At 37.8% G+C, this 21,509-nt stretch overlaps 1 protein-coding gene across 18 annotated transcripts in view; it reads left to right on the forward strand.

Moving 5' to 3' along the window:
- camk2g2 (calcium/calmodulin-dependent protein kinase (CaM kinase) II gamma 2) overlaps positions 1 to 19,785 on the forward strand; it is a 70,646-nt gene extending 50,861 nt beyond the window's left edge. For 2 of the 18 annotated variants that reach the window (XM_048204686.1, XM_048204688.1), the window contains 10 exons: positions 2,597 to 2,637; positions 6,515 to 6,592; positions 8,463 to 8,507; positions 8,897 to 8,951; positions 11,886 to 11,990; positions 14,773 to 14,904; positions 15,950 to 16,025; positions 16,566 to 16,660; positions 16,809 to 17,057; positions 17,139 to 19,785. In XM_048204686.1, coding sequence (XP_048060643.1) covers positions 2,597 to 2,637; positions 6,515 to 6,592; positions 8,463 to 8,507; positions 8,897 to 8,951; positions 11,886 to 11,990; positions 14,773 to 14,904; positions 15,950 to 16,025; positions 16,566 to 16,660; positions 16,809 to 17,041 — 860 coding nt within the window. In that variant the 3' untranslated portion in view covers positions 17,042 to 17,057; positions 17,139 to 19,785. Of the gene's footprint in view, positions 1 to 2,596; positions 2,638 to 3,355; positions 3,389 to 6,514; positions 6,593 to 8,462; positions 8,508 to 8,896; positions 8,952 to 11,885; positions 11,991 to 14,772; positions 14,905 to 15,949; positions 16,026 to 16,565; positions 16,661 to 16,808; positions 17,058 to 17,138 lie in introns of all 18 variants that reach the window. The other 16 variants (XM_048204689.1, XM_048204693.1, XM_048204692.1 and 13 more) reach the window with 8 other exon arrangements.
- Positions 19,786 to 21,509: the final 1,724 nt, after the last annotated feature.

The following is a 21,509-nucleotide window of genomic DNA, read 5'->3' on the forward strand; positions in this document are numbered from 1 at the left end:
TCTTTTGTAATGTCTCTCAGCCATGTAAACTTGAAGTCTTTCTTCAAATCCTCCTCTTTCTCAGCTTACTTTCTCTCTCTCCTCTCCCATCATGAGTGGACACGCCCCCTACTGCTGATTGGCTACAAGTTTGTTGTGGTACTCGGTGCGATCCACTTTCAACGGCGCTTTTCCAAAAATTGCTTACTGCACCTTTAATAACAGCTGCAGCAGTTTGTAAGCCTCACAAGTACATATAATTTAATAAGCAGAGGCAGTTGTTGACAATGTGATATATCAGCCAGGCCATTTAATTAGCTGCTATTTGACTGTTTTTAAAGCATCAGCTGATAACCATGACCACTTATAAGCAAATTTGTGTATGTCTCAGTTCCTTCCTATCATTTACATATAGTACACTGCCATTCAAAAGTTTGGGGTCTTGAAAGAACCTTTCAGTGCTCACCAAGACTGATTTATTTTATAAATACAGTTAAAAACATATATTAGTACAATTTAAAATAACTGTTTTCTATTTTAAAATATAATTATTCCTGTGATGGCAAAGCTGAATTTTTAGTCTTCAGTGTCACATGATCCTTCAGAAATCATTCTAATATGCTGATTTGCTGCTTAAGAAACAGTTCTTATTATTATCAATGTTGAAAACAGTTGTGCTGCTTAATATTTTTTTTGGAAAATGTGATTCTTTGATGAATAGAAACATTTTTTTTGTAAGTATAAATCTTTTGTAGCATTATAAAAATCTTTGTTGTCCCTTTTGATTAATTTAATGCAGTTTTTTTTTTTTATAAAATCTTACTGACCTGAAACTTTTGAACAGTAGTGTGTATAGTACATCTTTTACAGTACCTCACTTTATCGGCCATGATCCATCCTGTTCTCTCTATTGGCAATGTCACCGGCTATTTAAAAAAAAAATAAAAAAATCTTATCAGTCCACCACTACCCTCTCTAACTCATGCTATAGTAGTTTTTTATTCATTTCACACAATCAACAAGCGCAGCACACAAACTCATTTGATGCATTATACAGTTTCAATTATGAGACCAGTTTAATTATGAGCAAAACAGCTGAACAGATCGTCCAACCACTCAGTCCTCTCATGAATCAGCAGTTCAGCTCTAGACTGCTAGAGTGAACTGAAGCAGACAAGCATTGGTTTGTCAGATCTGCATGGAGTCGTGTGCAGGAGAGATGCCTTCAGTGATGACAGCAGGCCAGGCAGGAAATGTCTCTGCACAGCATGGACCCAGCATGAGCAAAAAATCCTCTAGTTTTGCTTTGAGTTGCTTGACTACTTTGTTTGCCACAGCTATTTTTCTTTTTAATAATCTGTTGATTGATTTATCTTGCCTTTTTCCCTTTTTGCATTCTTTCCTACCTCTATCTACTTTTGAAGGTAAGGGAATTTGAAGATCATACTTCTAAAGTCTACTCATGTCCTTGTATTTTTTTATTTGTGTGCCCATATTTGTTGGAATTGTGTCTGATTTGATCTGTTTCGCCTTTTAAACCACATTTCTGTTTATGAGAATACAGGATAGGATGTGCTCATAGAATGTGTTTCATATCAAACTGAGGTGGTCTTTCACGTTTCTTGGTGGAGAAAATCTTCTTGCCACTTTATATGCTACCGGTGCTTTGGTGTTTGCTTGTGCCGTGGGTCTAGATGGCATTTTTTACTGACCTGTGGATGGTATTCCATGTCATATGGCTTGTTTCTACTATTGTTATTTTATTGTCATTGATGTACTATGGTAGTATATATTCATATTTTGGCTTTTATTTTTATATTTTCATTTTAGTCAAAGTGTTAATAATTTTATGTGCTTTTGTCATTTTTATTAGTTTTTTAAAAATATTTCTATATAGTTTTGTAATGCGATTCATATAGTTTTAGGGGCCGTTTACACGACACCGTTTTCAAGTAAAAACAGAAAACTTTTAAAGCATTTTGGCCATTCATTTATATGACAACGGCATTTTGGGGTCCTGAAAATGCAAACTTTTGAAAACGGGTTTCCAAGTGCACATTTTTGAAAAAGATACTGTTATTGTCTCCGTGTAAACTACAAAAATGCAAATTTGTGAAAACGGTGACGTTGTGCATATTACGTGTTCAGTCTATAGGCGTGTAGTTTTTCTTTACAATGTGACATCGCCAACTACTGGCCTGGCATGAATAATACAACGTTTTTAGTAGTTTTTGCAGATCCATGTGAACGGGGATTGTTTTGACAATGTTGTCATCTGTACGTGAAAAACACAAAGGAAAAACCTTTCTGTTTTTAGCACAGTGTTGTCGTGTAAACGTGCCCTTAGTAATTGTAGTACTTAAACTTAATTATTCAGTTAGTTGCCAAGGCAACACATCTGATTTTTATTTTCTAGTTTAAGTTTTATGTTTTTCATCTCATATTTATATTTTATTTTATTTCATTTCAGCTTGATTTCAATTACCCAAAACAATGTTTAATAGTTTTAGTTAAGAATAACAACACTAAAGGAACAACATTTGTAGATGTCAGTAGTCAGTTCATCAAAAGTTTGAGCATTTCTAAGCGTTTCAATTTCTCTCTCCTCATCTTTCAGCATGCAAAAGTTTACTGAACAAAAAGTCTGATGGCGTGAAGGTAAGCCACACACACATTTTATAAATCTCTTTCTCATTAAGTTCTTGAATCAGCATTGGCCTAATAAAATATAATGTTTTTGTATCATAAACAAATGCACAGTTCTTGCCCAGTTTTTATGTTTAAAAGTTGTTTCCTGCCATATTTATTTTCCTTCTTTTAAGGGCATATTATAATAAACAGAACTGACAGTAAAGCTAACAGCAAATGGTTTGCATAAACCAACGACACTAAATACACTCTGTTTCTAATTTAAAATGATTAGCTGTTTATGTGATATATTTCAGTGTGATCTTGAATAATATCCCCCTGAGGAGGCCAAATCCAAACCATTCTGCATATTTAGACAGATATTTGCCCATTTGTTAGTCCCGAGTCATGGTGAAACCTGTTGAAGCAAAGAGACTTACTCAACCCTGTGCCGTCTCTGTGCATGCAGTGAATTGTCAGCCTTTCACCAAGCAACTGAGCAACAACGGTTTCCCTAAATGAAACAAGTCTTATCAATAAATCAATTTCAGCAGTTTAACACTTTTCAAATGTTGCTACTGTACTAAACACCCCTGTCATGTCACACATGGCTTTGCAACTTCTTGTGGTTATTTTTCCTCTTTTTCTTCTCTGTGGGATCTAACTAGCAGCTTTATTTTTTTTCTGTGTTCACTGGCCTGTTTTCTATGCTTCCCTGTTTTGCCCTCCTCTGTTTCACCCTGTTCAGAAAAGGAAGTCAAGCTCCAGTGTTTATTTGATGGTGAGATCTGTTCCGTGTCTCTCCCCTTTTTCTGACTCTCCCTCAACACTTTCTCACTCTCTGGCTCTCTTTTTTTCTTGGTTGAGATGCTCGAGAGTTTGTTTGGGTCTTTTTTTTTTTTTTTTTTGTCTCGTCGTAGGGTTTTGTGAGTCATAGGACCATCAAACATTAACAGAGTCATGTTCACCCGTTCAGCTCTGTTTTATTACATACACACGTTTATATTGGAATCCCATTCCCCTTGAAGTTCATTTTTCATTCCCATTGCATCTTGGTGCTTTCTTTGTAAGAACCAGACCAGGGCTTTTGTCTAAGAGGTTACTCCTTGACCTAAGTTTGGTCTGTCATCTGCAAGCCCTTGATACACCCTGTGAGCTTCCTCCAGCTTGACTGTCTCTGCTTTCACTGGCCTTTAGAATCAGTAGCATGTAGCCGCTGATTATAACCAGGGCTGAAGTTTGCTCAGAGTGGACAAAGGGCTCTTACTTGGTGCTCTTCAACCGGAAAGGGAGAATTTAAATGCTATTGGAACAGACTGTGTAAAGACACATACAAACAGGCCTTTCAGTGGAACTCCCCTTTTTCCCCACAGTCCATAGTTTGCCAGGCGATTTCTGTTGCCATGGCAATAGCTGCAGTGGCTGTGACATCGGGTTTGTCCTAACAACAAGTGAAGAGCCCCTTGTTACGATAACAAGAATAAATAATATTTCTTCTGTCGTGAAAGTAAATGACAGCAGCAGTAGTTGATGTCTGTGAGTTAGACGTGGCGGTTCTGTTTTAGCCTTGTCATAATGGGACATTTTTAATATCTAACAAACATCATTCAGACGTTTGTGCATAGATCCCCATTTCTCATGTCTTGAGTTTCTCCATCAGGTCCAGACAAATGCACACCCTTACCTCTGTTTTACTCCTGCTCTTGGCTATCATTGTTCCCATTATCAATTTGTTATTTTGAAATCTAATAATAAACAAAAAGGTCACCCAATCGGAGCCTTTAAATGTTTCAGCGATCCCAATTAGAGTCTTGGACACAAGAATTGATTATCTTTAACATCCTATATGAAGTTATGCCATTTTTTTATTATAAATAAATATAATATATGAGTTCAGATGCAAGAGCCGCTTAACGCCACCTCTGTCAAAAATGAGATAATGATATTGAGCAAATGCTCACCGCACATAGTATACATTCATCAAATACTTTCGCTTCAAATCCGCTAAATCACAGCATCAGCCCATTCAGAAATACCGGTTCGTTGGTACAAACCGCTAAACGCCACTTCCCTTTGTCAGCAAAAGCCTCCAAGTCCACAGAAGAACCAATTGGAAGATGGCAATCAAATCATATGATTTCAAGATGAAAGACAGTGGCAATGACCAGATTTTACAAGTAGCAAGTAAACACAACAGCGTTCCTTTTGCTGATGAAAAACTGATAGAAATTGATGTTTTATTATGTCTTGTTGTCCAAAGAGGTGGACTTAGAGGTTGCAAAAAACAAAACACACATGGACTTAGCTGGTTTTGCAGCAAAAAGACAGTCAAATTTGTTAAATACCAATGAATTGATTTAAAGTGATATTTTTGTAAATAAGACATTTCAATAACTTACTAATCTTTTCATTGCCATTAAAGTGAAATTACTGAACCTAAAAAAAACTGGCAAAAAATGCTCATTTAAAAGAAAACATGTCAGACGGACATCTGAACCCTTCCTGTATATTACCTTAAAATAATACAATAAAATATATAATACAAGTTTTAATTCATAAACATTATTTTTCAGTGCTTTTCAGGGGTGATATAGTGGCAGCTAGTTTGTAAGTCGGGTCACATACAAACTAGCTGCTTCTATGTCACTCCTGAAAAATGCTGAAAAATAACTGACAATTTTCTGAGACTTTTTTTCTTTTTTTTTTAATATATATATACTTTCTCTTTATAGCTGTTGAACATTTGGGATGAACTTTTAGCCGCTCTTCTGCTCAAGTATTTTTGATCCATGTTTAACCTGTTTGAACCTTTCTGTAAGGATTCTTGAACATTCTTCTCAAGAATCGTCTCTGTTTTACTGCCGCCTCTCTTCTTTCTTTCCTATATTTAGACATAGTTCATTTTTAATCATTAGTTGTACCCTGCATTGATTCACAGAGTCCGAGGTTTGAAACTCTTCTCGCTGAAGCTTTTCACTGCATGCACTAGTGGACTATCAGGGTCCCGTAACTCCTTGACAACATTGGTAACATTGACCTCTAGTCTGTGCCAACAAAGTAACACATATATTTAATAGTATATTTACATATTTCTGTAAATACCAAATATTTTATCTGTAGCCTTGAAACTTGTTTGACCGTTGTATCCATTTTCATAGATATTAAAATGTTGAAATTCTACTAGTATATATGCGTGTTTATCAGCATTGTAACAATGTTTCTCCATATAAAAGATGGAAAGATGTTTACATACACATTTATTGAAATTATTATTATTATTATTATTATGATTATTGTTATTTAATAAGGTAGAATAAATGTAAACAAAATATACTTATTCTTTGTAGTCATATTTTAAGGATTACTAAACAGTTCCAAAACCACACTGCTGAATTTTATAATATGTAACATAACCATGTAAAGGAAGCTTACTGTGTCCCTTTGCACAGCCCACCATGTTTTTATTTGTTTTTATCAAGAATTGTAATGCGATTTTACAGATAATGTGAGAATTGCTTCGTTGTTTTTCATTTTGTAGGCTCTGCTTTAGTATTACTCACCAATCGAAGTTTGAATCTGTAATTCCATACGATCAGCGTACCTCTCCAAAAACAGGCACATCCAGTTGAACGGCTTTCATTAATTCAAGTACAGCTAAAACTTCATTATTAAAAGTGCTCTAGGGCACATTACAGGAGTGTTCTCTTACTTCTAAGCTAATTTACCCATAAAGATCCCCTTTCATGCTGTACTGTGGCTTTTCGACATGTCTAGAATGAGCTGAGGTTGTCGGTGCTTGAACTGCACCGAACGGAAATCATCAGGGCCCGAGCACTGATGGTGCGAGGACCCTCTTGGAATGGCTCTGTTTATTTTGTGTTGTCATTGTTTTTGTTTTTTGCCCCAGCCACAGACAAACAACAACAAAAACAGTGTAGTAAGCAGCAGCACCAAAGACAGCAGCATATCATCCACTGCACCAATGGTACCTCATCTTAACTTTTTATTTCTTTCACTCCATAGTCTTTCCTTTTCTTAGTCCTTAAGTCTTTGTTTAGTAAAAGGCTTTATCAGTTTGTCCCATACCTGTTGTTTTGACTTCCACCACCCATCGCTCAATCCACTCAGATGAAGATGTGTGACGTTACTCATGGTTTTTGATGAGTTGAACTAAAACATCTGGTTTGTGCCTGTGGATTTCTCTCTGACTTCCTATTTTACCCAAACAAACTCGCAGGAGAAGTTTGACAGCTTAGCAGACAAACCCTGTACTTTTAGACGGTTTCAAAAATCCTTTCTTTTTGTTCAGTATCTGATCATATTTAAGTGAGTAATATGTAGATAAACCCTGGTTGCATCTTCTCTTAAAACTTACAGTCGAGTCTCCAAGGGTAAAACAGGATCTTTTTATGTCAGGAAGCAGAGCTGCTCTGTTTGTTCTGAAGATGCAGTCCCTAACTTTGCATTATGGGTAATTGCTCATTTACCCAGTTTACAGCCTTCAGAGGACATAGTGCTACTTAAGAGGTTCTTCAGTTCTGACAAAAATATGAGTGTCAACCGGCACGCACACCCAGTCAAGGAACTGTGGGGTCTAAAAGTCTAAGATCATTATATGTTAGCAGTCTGAGAATGTCAATAAAAGGAATTTAAATATCTAAATATTTAATTGATATGTAATGTTTTATTTAATTACTTTTATTTAAGTATTATTTTCAGTATTTCTTAGTGTTTGGTTTTGTCCTCTGTGACATTTCTGCCAGTATTTAAAAAAAAATTTAAGTGAAGTCTCAGACTTTTGGACACTAAAGTGTCCCTGTCCCAGTTATTGACCAGTACACCTTCAAACCTTCAAGTTGCTTGTGCTGCTCACAGGCAATGGGGATTTTTTTTTTGTTTTTTTCTTCTTCTTCCCAGAAACGCGTCAAAAGGAAATGAAATTGTAATTGGTTCTCAGCATGTAGGGACTGCATCTTCAGGTCTGCCTTCACAGGTTGCTTATTAGAGGGTGTTGTGTTAGAAGTGGTGGAAATAAAGTAGGAGCCAGTGCGCAAGACTGTTTGTTTATATGTGGGGTGTGTGTATGTGCAAAAGTGGGATCAATGCTTTGTGTTTTCAGGAGAAATAACATACCATGGCATTGAAAGCTAACTGTTTGTGCAGTGTTAATCATTTTTGTTATGTCTGTGTGCTGTTGGTGACTGGGGTTGGTCATGGAGAGAGACTTCTCAAGCCTATTGACTACTTTCTTTTCCACTGTGTTTCTGTGGTTAACCGTACCCAGTCCTTGCATGCATATCCATTGAACTTCAAGTCCTTTGTATGATGTCATTCTTTACAAAACATTATAGTTATTGTATACGTGGGCCTCAAAGTATTTGGACACCTACACTTGAAAATAAATGAATGTCATTGTATTATATGTGGTATTTCTTTTAAACGGATAGTTCACCCAAAAATGAAAATTCTGTCATAATTTATTCACCCTCAAGTTGTTAACAACCTGTATTAATTTCTTTGTTCTGCTGAACAAAGATAATTTGTAAGAAAACAGTTGTGCGTGATGCTATGGAATTCAGTAGGGCCCATCAACTGTTTGGTTACAGACATTCTTCAAAATATCTTTCTTTGTGTCCTATTAAATACCACTTGTTGTAAATTCTATCATCTAATGCAATGAAATTCATACTTTTACAGTTTAAAAATACAATCCCAAATAGGCCACACATTAATAGCTCAAGGAACAAATGCCGTACCTGACAGTCGTACAGTCACATCACGCTAGTTGTGGAGATAGGGTCCCCTTACCCTTTTCCCTCTGCCCTGCATGGTAAACTCTCTCCTGCCTCCCCCAGGAATCACAGACCACTGTCGTGCACAATCCAGCCGATGGCATCAAGGTAAGCCACCTCTTTTAGCTCTGCCATTGAACACGGGTCATTAGAGCTACTTCCTAATACCACAACCCCAAACTTTCACAAATATCACTCAGATGAATAGGTCTTGCCCTCATGCTTGGTTGGCTGGTTTGTGCAGGGCTTGGTGTGTTCCTGTGAGGGGTTTGCGTGTGTGTGTGAGGGTGTGCTGGGGTATATCTGTGCTTGCGGGTGATTCTTTGTGTGTGTGTGTGTGTGTGTGTTTGCTGGTTTACAGTGTGTGCACCGTATATTGTTCCACATGGTTTATAGACCCTGTCTGCAAACCTGTTTCTGTACTTCTTTTTCCGTCTTCCCACCTTCATACAACCATCCCTCCATCTTGCATATTGTCTCTCTCTCTCCTGTCACAGGGGTCTACAGAGAGCTGTAACACCACAGAAGAGGAGGACATGAAGGATAGGAAAGGTACACTATCAACTCCTCATGTATTCTGCATGTCTTTCTCTTGTTCTCTGGGATTTACAGAACAGGGTGTATGTGTATTGGTGCATTCAGAATGCAAATGTTACTTACACGGGTCATTAGTGAATCAAAGGCCATGTTGACACCTGATATTTAGATCTGTCCTTTGTGCCCACAAAATCTGTGGTCAATCTCTGATTTTCTGACTACATGCAAAAGATTCTTCACAAAGACATGTGGTTATTTGTATCTTTTGCTTTAGTGTGTCAGTAGGAAAAATCTATTTTAGATTTTCAAACATTCCTTTTGCAAATATTGTAATTATGCAGTGAGATTTTTGTATGACCAAGCAGTCCGACATCAGATGCTATGGTCCACACAGAGATCTGAGCTCTGCATTACTGAGTCCGTCTGGGATTACGTAAAGATACAGAAGCAACTGAGATTGTCTAAATCCTTAGAAGAACTGTGGTAACTTCTCCAAGATGCTTGAAACAACCTGTGTGTAAATTTGGGGTTGCTTTAAAGACAAACAGTGGTCACAACAAATATTCATTTGATTTAGCTAATAGAAGTTGATAGAATAAGTACAATTTTATCATTATTGTACAAAAGATCCTCACATATTTTTCAAAAGTACTTAAAGGGATAGTTCACCCAAACATGAAAATTCTCATCATTTACCAAACCAATCAAATGAGAACTATTTTACACGTTTGGAATTTATGAAAAGTACGAATGAGATACAAACCCATAAGACTTTCATTTATCTTCTAAACACAAATAAATAGATTTTTAATGAAACATTAAAAGATTTCTGTCCCTCCGTTGAAAATCTGTTACACGAAAATGTTGATGCTTTACAAAGTTTGTAAAGAGATGGTAAAAGACATACATATGAACCGAGCGATTAAGAGACACGATTGGTTAATATGATGAACAGATTTTATTTAGTCTTTTATTTACATACCAATATGATCCAATGATATCTGTTGTTGCGTGTCTACGGTTGACCTTCTGTTTACCATATTTGATGAACTCTATGTATTTGCGTTGTTTTTTCCCCCCTTATATTAACAGAAAAAAGTGTCAAGAACGCACCGGGATGCATTTTAGTGGTGTTTATATTACAAATTCAATGCGTTTCTGACAACCTCTGAATGTGGTTTCAATGAAAGGATCGAAAAAATGCTTTCGACGGACATTAACACTAAGTATGAATGGGGTTAAGGGTTGTACACTTTCCCAAATAATGGTAATGAGGGCCAGAGGGAATAAATATTATACAGATACAGGTAGTGAGAGATTGACAGTGAGATTGATTCCTGTGTGGTGAAAGGACCTTCATGGTATGATAATTGCTTTGCGTGCGAGTTGACGGCCAGCTTGTCAGCTGTAGATACATTGCTGGTCACTAAAGCAGCAGCTATTGTGTAGTATAAGGGACCAAAACCGGGTCAGACTGACTGATTTGCTATCATGAATCAGCATAAGCTTGGCTATGAAAAGGAGCCGTGCTGTGAATGCCAAAGTTACCATGACACTGATGAATCACAAAGTTTTGTGTTTGTGTAATGAATGTCCACAATATCTGAGGGAATATTCGTTTTACAGCACTGACCTTTACAGGCAACAAATACCCCCCTTTACAGGCAACAAATACTCCGTATCACATCTCAGTATGTTGTCTAGCAGAGTCACATGGTGGTTCATTACCGCACAGCAATATTGCACAATGGGTTCAACTCAATTATATACAACCATGGCACCATTAATCATCTGATGGGCCTTTTTGATAAATTCTGAGCTTTTCTGAGCTTCTATATTGCTTTTTGAGGGCTGTTAGATAATGAGATTACCTTACTTTAATCATTTCTATTCAATCTGGAAAACACAAGCAGAGGTTTAATGAGTCAGTAGAGCTTTAGGATCATTCATTACTTGACACTAATCTAAGCTTGATGGTCAGTTACACTCAATAGTCAATATACTTAGATCTAACCCTCAGAGACCTAAGCACTGATACTGATAGACACTACTGTTCAAAAGTGTTTTTTTTTTTTTTTTTTAAGAAATTAATACTTTTATTCAGTAAGGATGCATTCAATTAATCAAAGTTGTCAATAAAGACAGTTATAATGTTACATAAGATTTGTTGTATCACAGTTTCCAAATATTAAGCAGCACAACTAGAAATGTTTCTTGAGCTGCAAATCAGCATATTAGAATGATATCTGAAGGGTCATGTGACACTGAAGACTGGAGTAATGACTGCTGAAAATTCAGCTTTGTCATCAGGAATAAAATACATTTTAAAATATATTAAAATAGGAAAATATTATTTTAAATTGTAATATTTCACAATATTATGATTTTTACTGTATTTTTAAACAAATAATTCCCTCTTGTCATCATGTTTTTACCTGTTTTACATGGTTTTATCTGGAAAATATATATTTTTAAATAACCATTGCAGTTCTTCCAACAGTAGGTCTCTGAGGGTTAAACCTTAGAAATGATCCACTTGCGTCATTTCAGAGAGGCCCAGAGATCTCACATTCTATACTAGGGTGCAAATATGTCCCAGACAGAGAAGCCTTTCAGCTTTTTCTAAAACAAACAGTTGTATAACATGTCCTTGTATAGAGGTATTGGAGAGTTCAGGGTTTAGAAAATATTGCTTTTGTTTTTTTTCCCCCACATAACATTAACTTTATATTGTTTTCTGCTCTTATGTTGCATGCACATTATGTCTTAGCATGAGTGTTTTTTTGTGTAGTGTGTGCTGTTGAAATTTTTGGATGATTAAATTGCAAATTGTCATAATTTCCACATATAAATATAGCACAAAAGGCAAGCTGGAAAAAAGGTTTGTGCCTTGTGGTATAACTTACCACAACAAATGTCACATTTTTTCGCCCTAATTGTCTGTGTCAGTATTGGTGGGCGAGGCTAGCAATGACAGTGCAGTGGTCAGCCAATGCAGTGGCTCCGATGAGCCGGCTCCTCAGACCGAGGCCTCTCCCCCCTGCCCACTACCCAGTAAGTCAACTGCTACAGCAGTGACCTTATCAGCGGGTCCTACAACTCCCTCTTGGACTCATCTGATCTCTACCTCACATTCTTTCCGTTCCTACTGTTCCCACTGCTAACTTAGAGTATTTCACCTTTCTAAGCTTGTCATTACTTAATACGTTACATTAATATATCTGGCTGAGATAGACTCACTGGTCTACATTGTTAAATGCCCTAATCTTGTGGTTTGGTGTCAGTATGAAAGGGGTCATATCATACATTTCATTTTTATTATTGATTTATCTTTTTTTTTTTTTTTTTTTTTTTTTTTTCAGCAAAAATTCAGCTTTTTGACATCCATTTTCCACCCTGTCTCTGACCTTTAAATTGTATACTTTTGTTGCTGTGCCTTTATAAATTGTCCACAGTTTTTATATTGTTAGTTTTTCTGATGTGAATACTGTGTTAAAGTGTTCATCTGTGTGATGGCGGAAATTTGTGGATGTTTAGATTGAGTCATATGTACTACTTAGTTTCAGTAAATGAAACTAACATGAAAGCTACAGTGTGCTTTTGTAGTTTTTCTCAAAAGTTCAAGGAACATTTGATCCCTTATGATATGACCCCTTCAAGACAATAATGTGGCATTTTTATGGCTTTCATGAGTCATTGCGAACAAGATGCACTCCACATAATCTGCTGTAATCTGCACAGCAATAAAGGACTGAGATCGTCACTTTACCTGATTTTGAGTCTCTCGCAGTCCACCATCTTTGCCCTTTTACTCATGTACGTCCTCACCTCTGACATGGAAAGAATTGCACTGACCTTCTCAGTCAGAGTGACCTTTTCATTTATTTATCTGTGTGACACTGAATACTTTGAGTGTGACAGATGAGCAGAGGGCCCGTGCTGGGACTGTACATCTTTCAACACATGCACACACTGTGCCTAGATTTAATCAGTATGACTATTACTCCTCTTGTGTTCTTCATTAACTTCTACTGCTTATGCCAGTTCTGTATATAGATTACTGCCACCGTCATGACACAGGCCGTCTTGCCTATTACATATCTGCTCTGTCTTGGCTGCATGTTGAGTTCAGCGACTGCTCAAACCACTGAACCAGACTGCTGCAGGTCTTTGTTTTGAAAAAGAAAAAGAAAAAGACAAACCCATGAGATCTGCCACCATCTGCTGGACTGTTAAAACAAACACTGCAGCTCTCTGATTCAGTATGTTGCAGTATTTCTTCAACATACTGTAATCCTCTATATAATTTTCATACATATTTATCACATCTGCTATTTTGTATTTAATCTGTTCATTAATCAAATTCAGTAATTATCCAATTACTGAATTTGTGTCTGCAGTGTTTTCTGTGTGACATGCAGTGAATAGCAAAGCATGGTTTGCAGTAATTTATGAAGCATGCTGCTTGTTGTGCTTGTTGTTACTGTTCTCTTGATATAGTAAATTAACCATTATTTATTTTATGATTCCAGAAATTTCAAGAACTGTGTTCTACAATAAGAAAAACTTTAGCAATAATCCCTTGTTTACACTGCACGCGTCTACGGTGCGTTACGGCTCTGGCGAGGTTTTGTTCCATCCTCTACGTGGTGTCAACTCACACCAGAAGCATTTCAGAAGCGAAGCAGCTGGATTCGCGAGACCACTAGATTTGCCTGTCCGATGATGTTTTCCTTGATTTTCCGTGTTTTTAATGGCTAAATGGTTATATTTTGTCTGGTTTAATTGTGTTTATTGCTATGCCATACTTTATTTTGCTGTAGCCTACAGACAAAGTTAATACACTTAAAAGTCCAGTTATGGATGACAAGGACAAAACATTTTCAAGCTTTTCAACTTCGAATCTCTTGTCATCAATTTCTAGCCTCCTAGTGATGTGAAATATGAACAGGAGTCTTCACAGGGTGATTATTTTGACTTTATTTTGTATTTGAGCTGTATTTGATTTGTATTTGCTTGGAAGCGGCATCCGTCAAAAATTGACTTGGCGCCTATCTTTAGTGAAGCGGCGTGGCGAGCTTCTGAAACATGACATGGTACAGCTGGTGTAAACACAAGCATTGACTAGAGTGGCCGCGGATCAGCTCCGGTAGCTGCATCGCAGCCGTAACACACTGCAGACACGTGCAGTGTAAATGAGGAGTAAAAAAATCTAATTCTTAATACAGGATGACAGAAAGTATTAAGTCATCCTGGCCCCCTGGAAATTTACTGAGGCCCCCTAGTGGGCCCCCGATACCCTGGTTGAGAACCACTGATCTAGATGAAATAGTGACTGTGTTTATGCTTGGAATAGAATACTAGCTTAAAACTGAAATGGAAAATAGAAATAAAATACAATTAAATATAAAATTATAAATACATAGTTTTATTTCAATTTCAGTTTTTGTAGACATTTTCCTGATCAAATAATGAATGAACTGGATGTTAATTTTAATTTAAATTAATAATATTTTCTTATCACAGTAGAAATGGAAGGTAAATTTGAGCGCGTTTCATTGTGGGATGTAGTATCACACAGTAATTTCTGTTGAATACTGCATGTTTTGTCAAATGTAATTGGTCATTCAGGTCAACTATGCATACAGAAAATTTGCATATTGCGCACAGTGTACATGCAGCTGTAGCAATAGTAGGAGTATAGGTAGTATACTATTCCAAACACAGCCTGTCTCTGTTTAGTACTCATTTTGTTTGTCAGACTTTTGGTTTGCTGTGGCCTAGCATCTCTGTGTGCTTAGTTGCAGTCTTGTTTATTTGTGCCATTGTCTTGCAGCCGAACTGCCACATGATGTTAAGAATGTTGCTTGGAACAGTTCAGGTCAGAGCTCCTGCCCTGATTTAGAGCCTGCTGTACCTGCTCCAGCCTCCACAACACCAGGGGGCAGCAGCGTGCACAGGCAGCAGTGTAAGTCTTAGACTGTTGATTTAGTGACAGAGATATAGGCTGCGTTTAAATCCAGTTTTTAATGCCCTTCCATTGCTAACTTCCCTCTGTCTCGTTCCCTCAGATGTACGTAATTGCTGACGTTGCACAAGTGCCCATTACTGGCAGAACCCTTGCCCTAAACCCTAGATCACTTGGAATCCTCAATGGAGTTTTTTTTTTTTTCTTATGAATTTGTTTTACGCACCATTTTATAGGCCTGTATGTATGCTTGGGCTGTTGAAGAAAATATAAAAAATTACACAAATGAAAATAACAATACAATAAAATATAACGGTCAGCTTAAGGTAGCTACAAGTATTACACAGTTAAATGTCAAAATAACTCAAATATCATACACTAGAGTTGTGTGGGGTGGGGTAAATCAAGCACGATCTGCTGTGCATTATGGTCTATGGATCTGCCTAAAGTGTAAATATTGAGTAGACTCACTTCTTCGGTCAAAATCGAGGGGTCGAAGCCGAGGTTCTGTCCAAATACACTTCCTTCGCCCACTCAACGAAGTTGAACGCACTTCAAAATGGCAGCGGGTATTCCCCCGAGGGGAAGTGCTTAGGGAAGTTCACCAGTGTATGTCTAAAAGTGGAGTTAAACGCAGCCATAATGAATTTGATGTTTTTCTAAATGGACATCCTGACATTCACTCCCTGCACTTCATCACACTATAACAGTCCTCTAGCGAAACATGTCCATCCTTATGGATTATGAGCTCATGCAAGTGTGAACTGTTTGTAATTTATGGTTGGCTTGTGGTTACTGAGCTGGTTGAAATCATAAGCGTTTAATAACTGTTGAATAGAAGTCATTCAAGACATCTGCTTGTGCTAAAATCAGGATGCTTGGGTAGATATTGAAAGACAGCTGCCCTTTCACAACCAATACAATCCTGGGCTGAATGGGATTTCTGCAGCAGCTTGGGGCATAAAGTTGGTTTGCAATTTTCAGATAATGCATGTGGATAAAACTTGATTGTGTCCTTGTGCTTCCTCCTGTTTCTCTAAACCAGCACGAAAGCAGGAGATCATTAAAATCACGGAGCAGCTGATTGAGGCCATCAACAATGGAGATTTTGAAGCTTACACGTAAATACTGTTTATATATGCTGTTTTCACATACCATATCACTGATTGAACATTGTGAGCATTTTATGGATTGTGTTGCATTTTTTTGGAATATGTTCACCTTTAAATAATGGCCAACAAAATGTTTATTTAGCATGTATAGAAAATAGAATATCTTATATTCATTACTTAAGATTTTGCATCTTAACTGATATTGCTGGTAATCGAGAGAAAATCTTGTTTGTTTGTTTTTCAGCACTTTTGGTGTCTATCTTAAAAAGCGCAAGCATGTTTGCTAATAACATGAAGGAAACATTTGATGAAATATTTAGTTTAAATAAACAACCTGCTAAAATTACCAATCATTTTCTGTAGAATATGTTTCACAAATTGTACTTTTGTGTCAATGCTTTATTTTGATGAAAGGAAGGGAAGAGTTTGGTATATGGTATTTTCACTGATAATTAGACTGGCAGGTGTTGAAGGGATGTTAAAGCCCTACATTCAGTCAAAACTGAAAAGTGGTTTGCATTGTGATCTCTGTAACCTTTACTGTTCCAGGAGAATCTGTGACCCTGGCCTGACCTCTTTTGAGCCCGAGGCACTTGGAAACCTGGTCGAGGGAATGGACTTCCATAAGTTCTACTTTGAGAATTGTAGGCCCCATGCTTTTTAATGTACTAATGTGCAATAAAGCTGAATACATTTGTTGTATTATATATGAATAACATACTTTCATGCTCCATAAAAGAGTTGGAACCAAATTGATTGGTACCTTTGTCTGCTGCCTGTGTTTGACTACAGTGCTGAGCAAGAACAGTAAGCCTGTGCACACAACCATCCTGAATCCTCACGTGCACCTAATCGGAGAGGACGCCGCCTGCATCGCTTACATCCGACTGACGCAGTACATCGACGGCCAGGGCCGGCCACGCAGCAGCCAGTCAGAGGAGACACGCGTGTGGCACCGTCGAGATGCCAAGTGGCTTAACATCCACTTCCACTGCTCCGGAGCGCCTGCCGCACCTCTACAGTGAACCACACAGGGCAAAGGTATATACTGATTGACAGACATCTTGGTGCCAACACAACGAGTGAAATATTATTTAGCATTTTTCTTATTCTCTCCCTTAGCATGCCTGAATACTAAAGCTGATTGGAGCATTTCTTCTCCGTGCACGTCTTGCCGCCTGGAGCCCGGCCAGAAGAGAACCTCTTGAAGTTTTGAAAAAGTGAGGGAAAAAATTGACACAACTAAGAAATATATTTAAAAGTGGCCACCACTTCAGTCCAACTCTAGCTAGATGTGGGGCGGGCGGCCACGGCAGCAGCCCTGCCTTCTGGATGCTGCATGCTTCTAATGCCCACACGGGGCGCTGTATTGTCTTTACCCATAATCCCATAATCTCTGCTGCCCAACATTCGGAAATGGTGTTTAAAGTATTAGTAATATATTGTAAAATATTGAGATATTCACATGTGTAATTAACAGCTGGTAGAGATGGAAGTTAGAATCAGAAATGTGAATTTTTGAAGAGCACACGCCATTTTAAGAGTAAATGGTGTGAGTTTATTACGTTTAAGAAAACATTTTTCTCTTTTGTTATTCTTTTTTTACGCAAAGAATGTGATGGCATGGCATATCAGAGGGAACGACGCACCAAAGTGTAGACTCTTAGACTTTGAGAAGAGGATGTTTTAATGTTGCTTTTATTTTCATCGGAAAGGGGAAATGGGGTTGGGGAAGATTTTTTTTTTTTTTTTTTTCTGGCTTTCTGTCGTGTTTTTGTGGAACTATTGATTTTTAATCTTTTGAATGATGCTGTATTTGAAAGTATTTTGTGTTTTAAAGTGGGACAGGATTTAATATAGTTCTGCATAAATAGATATTTATAACGAGGAAGGACAAAACGGTCTGTGGTGTCCGCGGGAAAGGGTGGGAGATGTGTGTGTTTGTGCAAGTATAAATGTTCTTTCTTGGGTTTAAGAAGCTTGTTGCTATGTAGTGTTTTGCGTAGATCTTCTTTCCACACACTTCCACATGAGGCCTAAACTCAAATTGGGTTGGTTTACTTGCCTTTGTGTATGTTTGCACCCATAACCTCCCGGCTCTCTGAACCTGAAGTTGCAGAACTCTCACTTACTTTGATTCAAGTTTTTTGTATGTCTCTTGGTCCCCAGGGGGCGCTAAACACTACACACAAACACGCTCGCAGCTCTCGCCCTCCCTCACAGTTACTCGGCTCACCCTTTTATGCTTCCAGCTGTTCATTTTGTAGACTATAAGCATGTCGAAAAATAAAAAATTGAAATGGCTTGTACTGTTTTGCACATAAGCTTGAGACTATGCTGTTCTGTTCACTTTTTTTGTGGACTGCTTTGCAACTTCAGGTTATGAAATCCATCCATAGGGGTCCACGCTCTAGAAGAAGACCCAAACTGTCACATTACCCTTCCAGGAGTGTCTGAACACTTGTTCTGGCACTGTTTATGTGGTCTCATTGTCATACATAGTGACTTGATTGTGGTTTTGGTAAAACAGTGATCACCTGAGTATCTACAGGCAGGGAATTGAATGAAAATGACTTGATGAATGCAGTTCCAGGGTGTTTTGGGGTCCATCTTGTGGCAGAATCTGTTCTGGGTATATTGGATTTGTTTAGGATCTTGTTTTATTTTATTTTTTTTCCAGTATAATCTGTAAATACTAATGCATATCATTGATGAGGGATGATTCGAATGCTTAGCCAGTCGTCCTCATCCAGATGCACGTACACTCACAGACTTTCAGTACACACAGTAAACATGCGTTGTTAAAAAAATGTCAGTTTGGGTGTGTTAAAGCACATGGACACATTGTGCTCCCTTTAAAGTTTACCTGTGACTTTCATACATCAGAACACTGTTCTTGACCGTGTTATGTAAAATCCTGTGTGTGAATTGTGATGCCTAGGGGGCTTGCTGTTCCCCCCTTTACTCTGTGCTAAGCCATTTCTTGTGACATATTACCTTTTAAAGTTGGGCAAATGTTGCACCTAAGTCTATATGTTGAAAAAAGGGAGGAAAGATAGTACTCCTGCCCTACGGCATCTTGTTACTTGTCCACAGATGAAACCGTCTGGCACTGTGATGTCTGCCATACCTTCATACTGCGCTCTCTGTTGCCCCCTGCTGCAGTATGTCTTCTAACAGTGTGATCAGCCCTAGTCTCTGGCCACTTCCTTCACTCATAGTGTGTCCTCTCAGATATGAGAGTGTTCTTGTTTAAAAAAAAGTGCAGTTTAGTCTGTTAAACTTACAAAAAAATAAAAATGTAAATGGTTAAGAGGTGTTTCCAGATGCAGGAGATTATAGTTCTTGTATTTCTTATGACTGTTAGATGGATACAAATGCCTTTGTATGCTAAGTGAATAATTCCTGAATTAAATAACTCCCACAAACCATATATGCAGTTCAGCAGAAGGAAAATATGCATGTGTAACTTTCTTGTAATGATTTTCACTGTCTGTGTTACCTAAAATTGAAATATGTGTATATTACCTGCATCTTCAAGGTAAATGAAATGTGGCTCTGAGATATGGTTTCCAATGCTAATTTTGTAAAGAAATTGACTAAAAGAGATTAACAAAGCTGTAGCTTGGTATGTCGCCCCATTCTTGTCGGTTTTTTGCATTGTAACCATATATGATGGGACTACATATGATTATACTCTGAGGTTTAATTGGATGCTGGATTTGTTTTGCATGACCATACAATTAATAAAACTATGAATTTAAATCTATCAAGTGTTTGTTTGAATGTTGTTAAACCATCATAGCTTTGTTATTATTGAAACATTTGGGAGCAATTAATAAAAGATCATTTCAACATCACTGTCTTTCTCTCCCGCTCAGCTTGCATTTGAAGCATACAGTAGTCTACTTAATTACGCAAGGACAAGTACTCAATGCAGTGTTTGTGTTACGCAAGCTGGGTAGATAATGTAAATATGATGGTAATGTACTGTAAATATTTTTTATAATATCCAAATGTGTAAGCGGATTAAACTTTAGAAGAGTCACGTGGAAACCTTTTACTATATATCTTAATACTTAATGATTCGTATTTATTTAATTACTGTTTTGTACTCGGACGCAATCATAGGTTGAAATCAAGCGGCAACCTCCCCCTTTCTCTCGTGAAGCCAATACGGAAGTAACTTAAACTGCGATTCATCGACTGGCCGCTAGGGACAGGCTCCAAAAGAGAGCAGAATCTCATAGAGTCCCATGTTAAATTGGCTAAGTATATAGCAGAAAAAAACATGTTTACAAGTTGGTTCAAATTGTGGTTTTGGTCTATACTGCTATTTTTGCCCTTCATGACAACTCTGAGGGGGGTGAATTTTTTTATAACTTATCCGTTTAAATTATATTAAGCCTTAAAGTTCTGCATAATTAAGGGCGTGGTCACTTGAGTGACAGGTAGATTGCGCTGCTGTCTGAGAGCCGTCATGTTACCTCAGCTGCCGCTGAATTTGGCATCTCAGCCGTATTTGTGCTCGATTATTTTATACAATTATAAAATATGGCTTGCTGCATAATATTCGAGACTGATGTGTGTCTGTGTAGATGTGCATGCATGGGGAAGAGACACAGAACACACGTTGTTGGATCGTGGCATTGGCTGAAAGTTTTGATTGTGAGATTTACTACAATGACAATACCAGGAGGATATGCACTGCTTGGATATTATAACTAAAACTGCTGCACTATTTTGAAAAAAATATACTTTGGACACAGGCACATTTTGTTAGATACGATCGTATACAGTTTTACAACATAAACGCTGCTCAGATTGCATCCTTTCTTGAAGAACGATGACAGAGAGCAGCTCATTCAGAAGAAATGTGAAATGTTTTTTTGCAATGGACACTCATATTTTACCCAAGTGCCACAGATTGGATTCATCTCGCGATCTCTATTTCATTATAAAGGTATGAAGTCCCATTTGATTTTCCATGTTGTTATTTGCACACCCAACACTACTGGTGTTGGAGCATCTATATCTTAAAAAACACCGTAGATTGACAGTAAACCTTTAGAATGTTCTGATGATAAAACTTATCTTCATTAATATTTTAGATCGTATCTAAGATAGATAGATAGCTCCTTTGCTGCTAACATGGTCACGTCGAGCTAGGCGGGCGTGGTTTCAGCAACCAGTCACATCAGCTCAAACCACCTCCCTGCCTCTTTGCCCATTTTCAGTTATCCGGGTGTGACGTGCGGTGACGCGCAGCTAAGATGGCCGCGGCCTCATTTATGGCCCTTTCACACAGGACGCGGCATGCCAACTTGTAAACATGTTTTATTACTGCTATATACTTAGCCAATTTAACATGGGACTCTATGAGATTCTGCTCTCTTTTGGAGCCTGTCCCTAGCGGCCAGTCGATGAATCGCAGTTTAAGTTACTTCCGTATTGGCTTCACGAGAGAAAGGGGGAGGTTGCCGCTTGATTTCA

The sequence above is a fragment of the Megalobrama amblycephala genome, linkage group LG10 (genome assembly GCF_018812025.1).
Source record: "Megalobrama amblycephala isolate DHTTF-2021 linkage group LG10, ASM1881202v1, whole genome shotgun sequence".
Lineage (NCBI taxonomy): Eukaryota > Metazoa > Chordata > Actinopteri > Cypriniformes > Xenocyprididae > Megalobrama > Megalobrama amblycephala.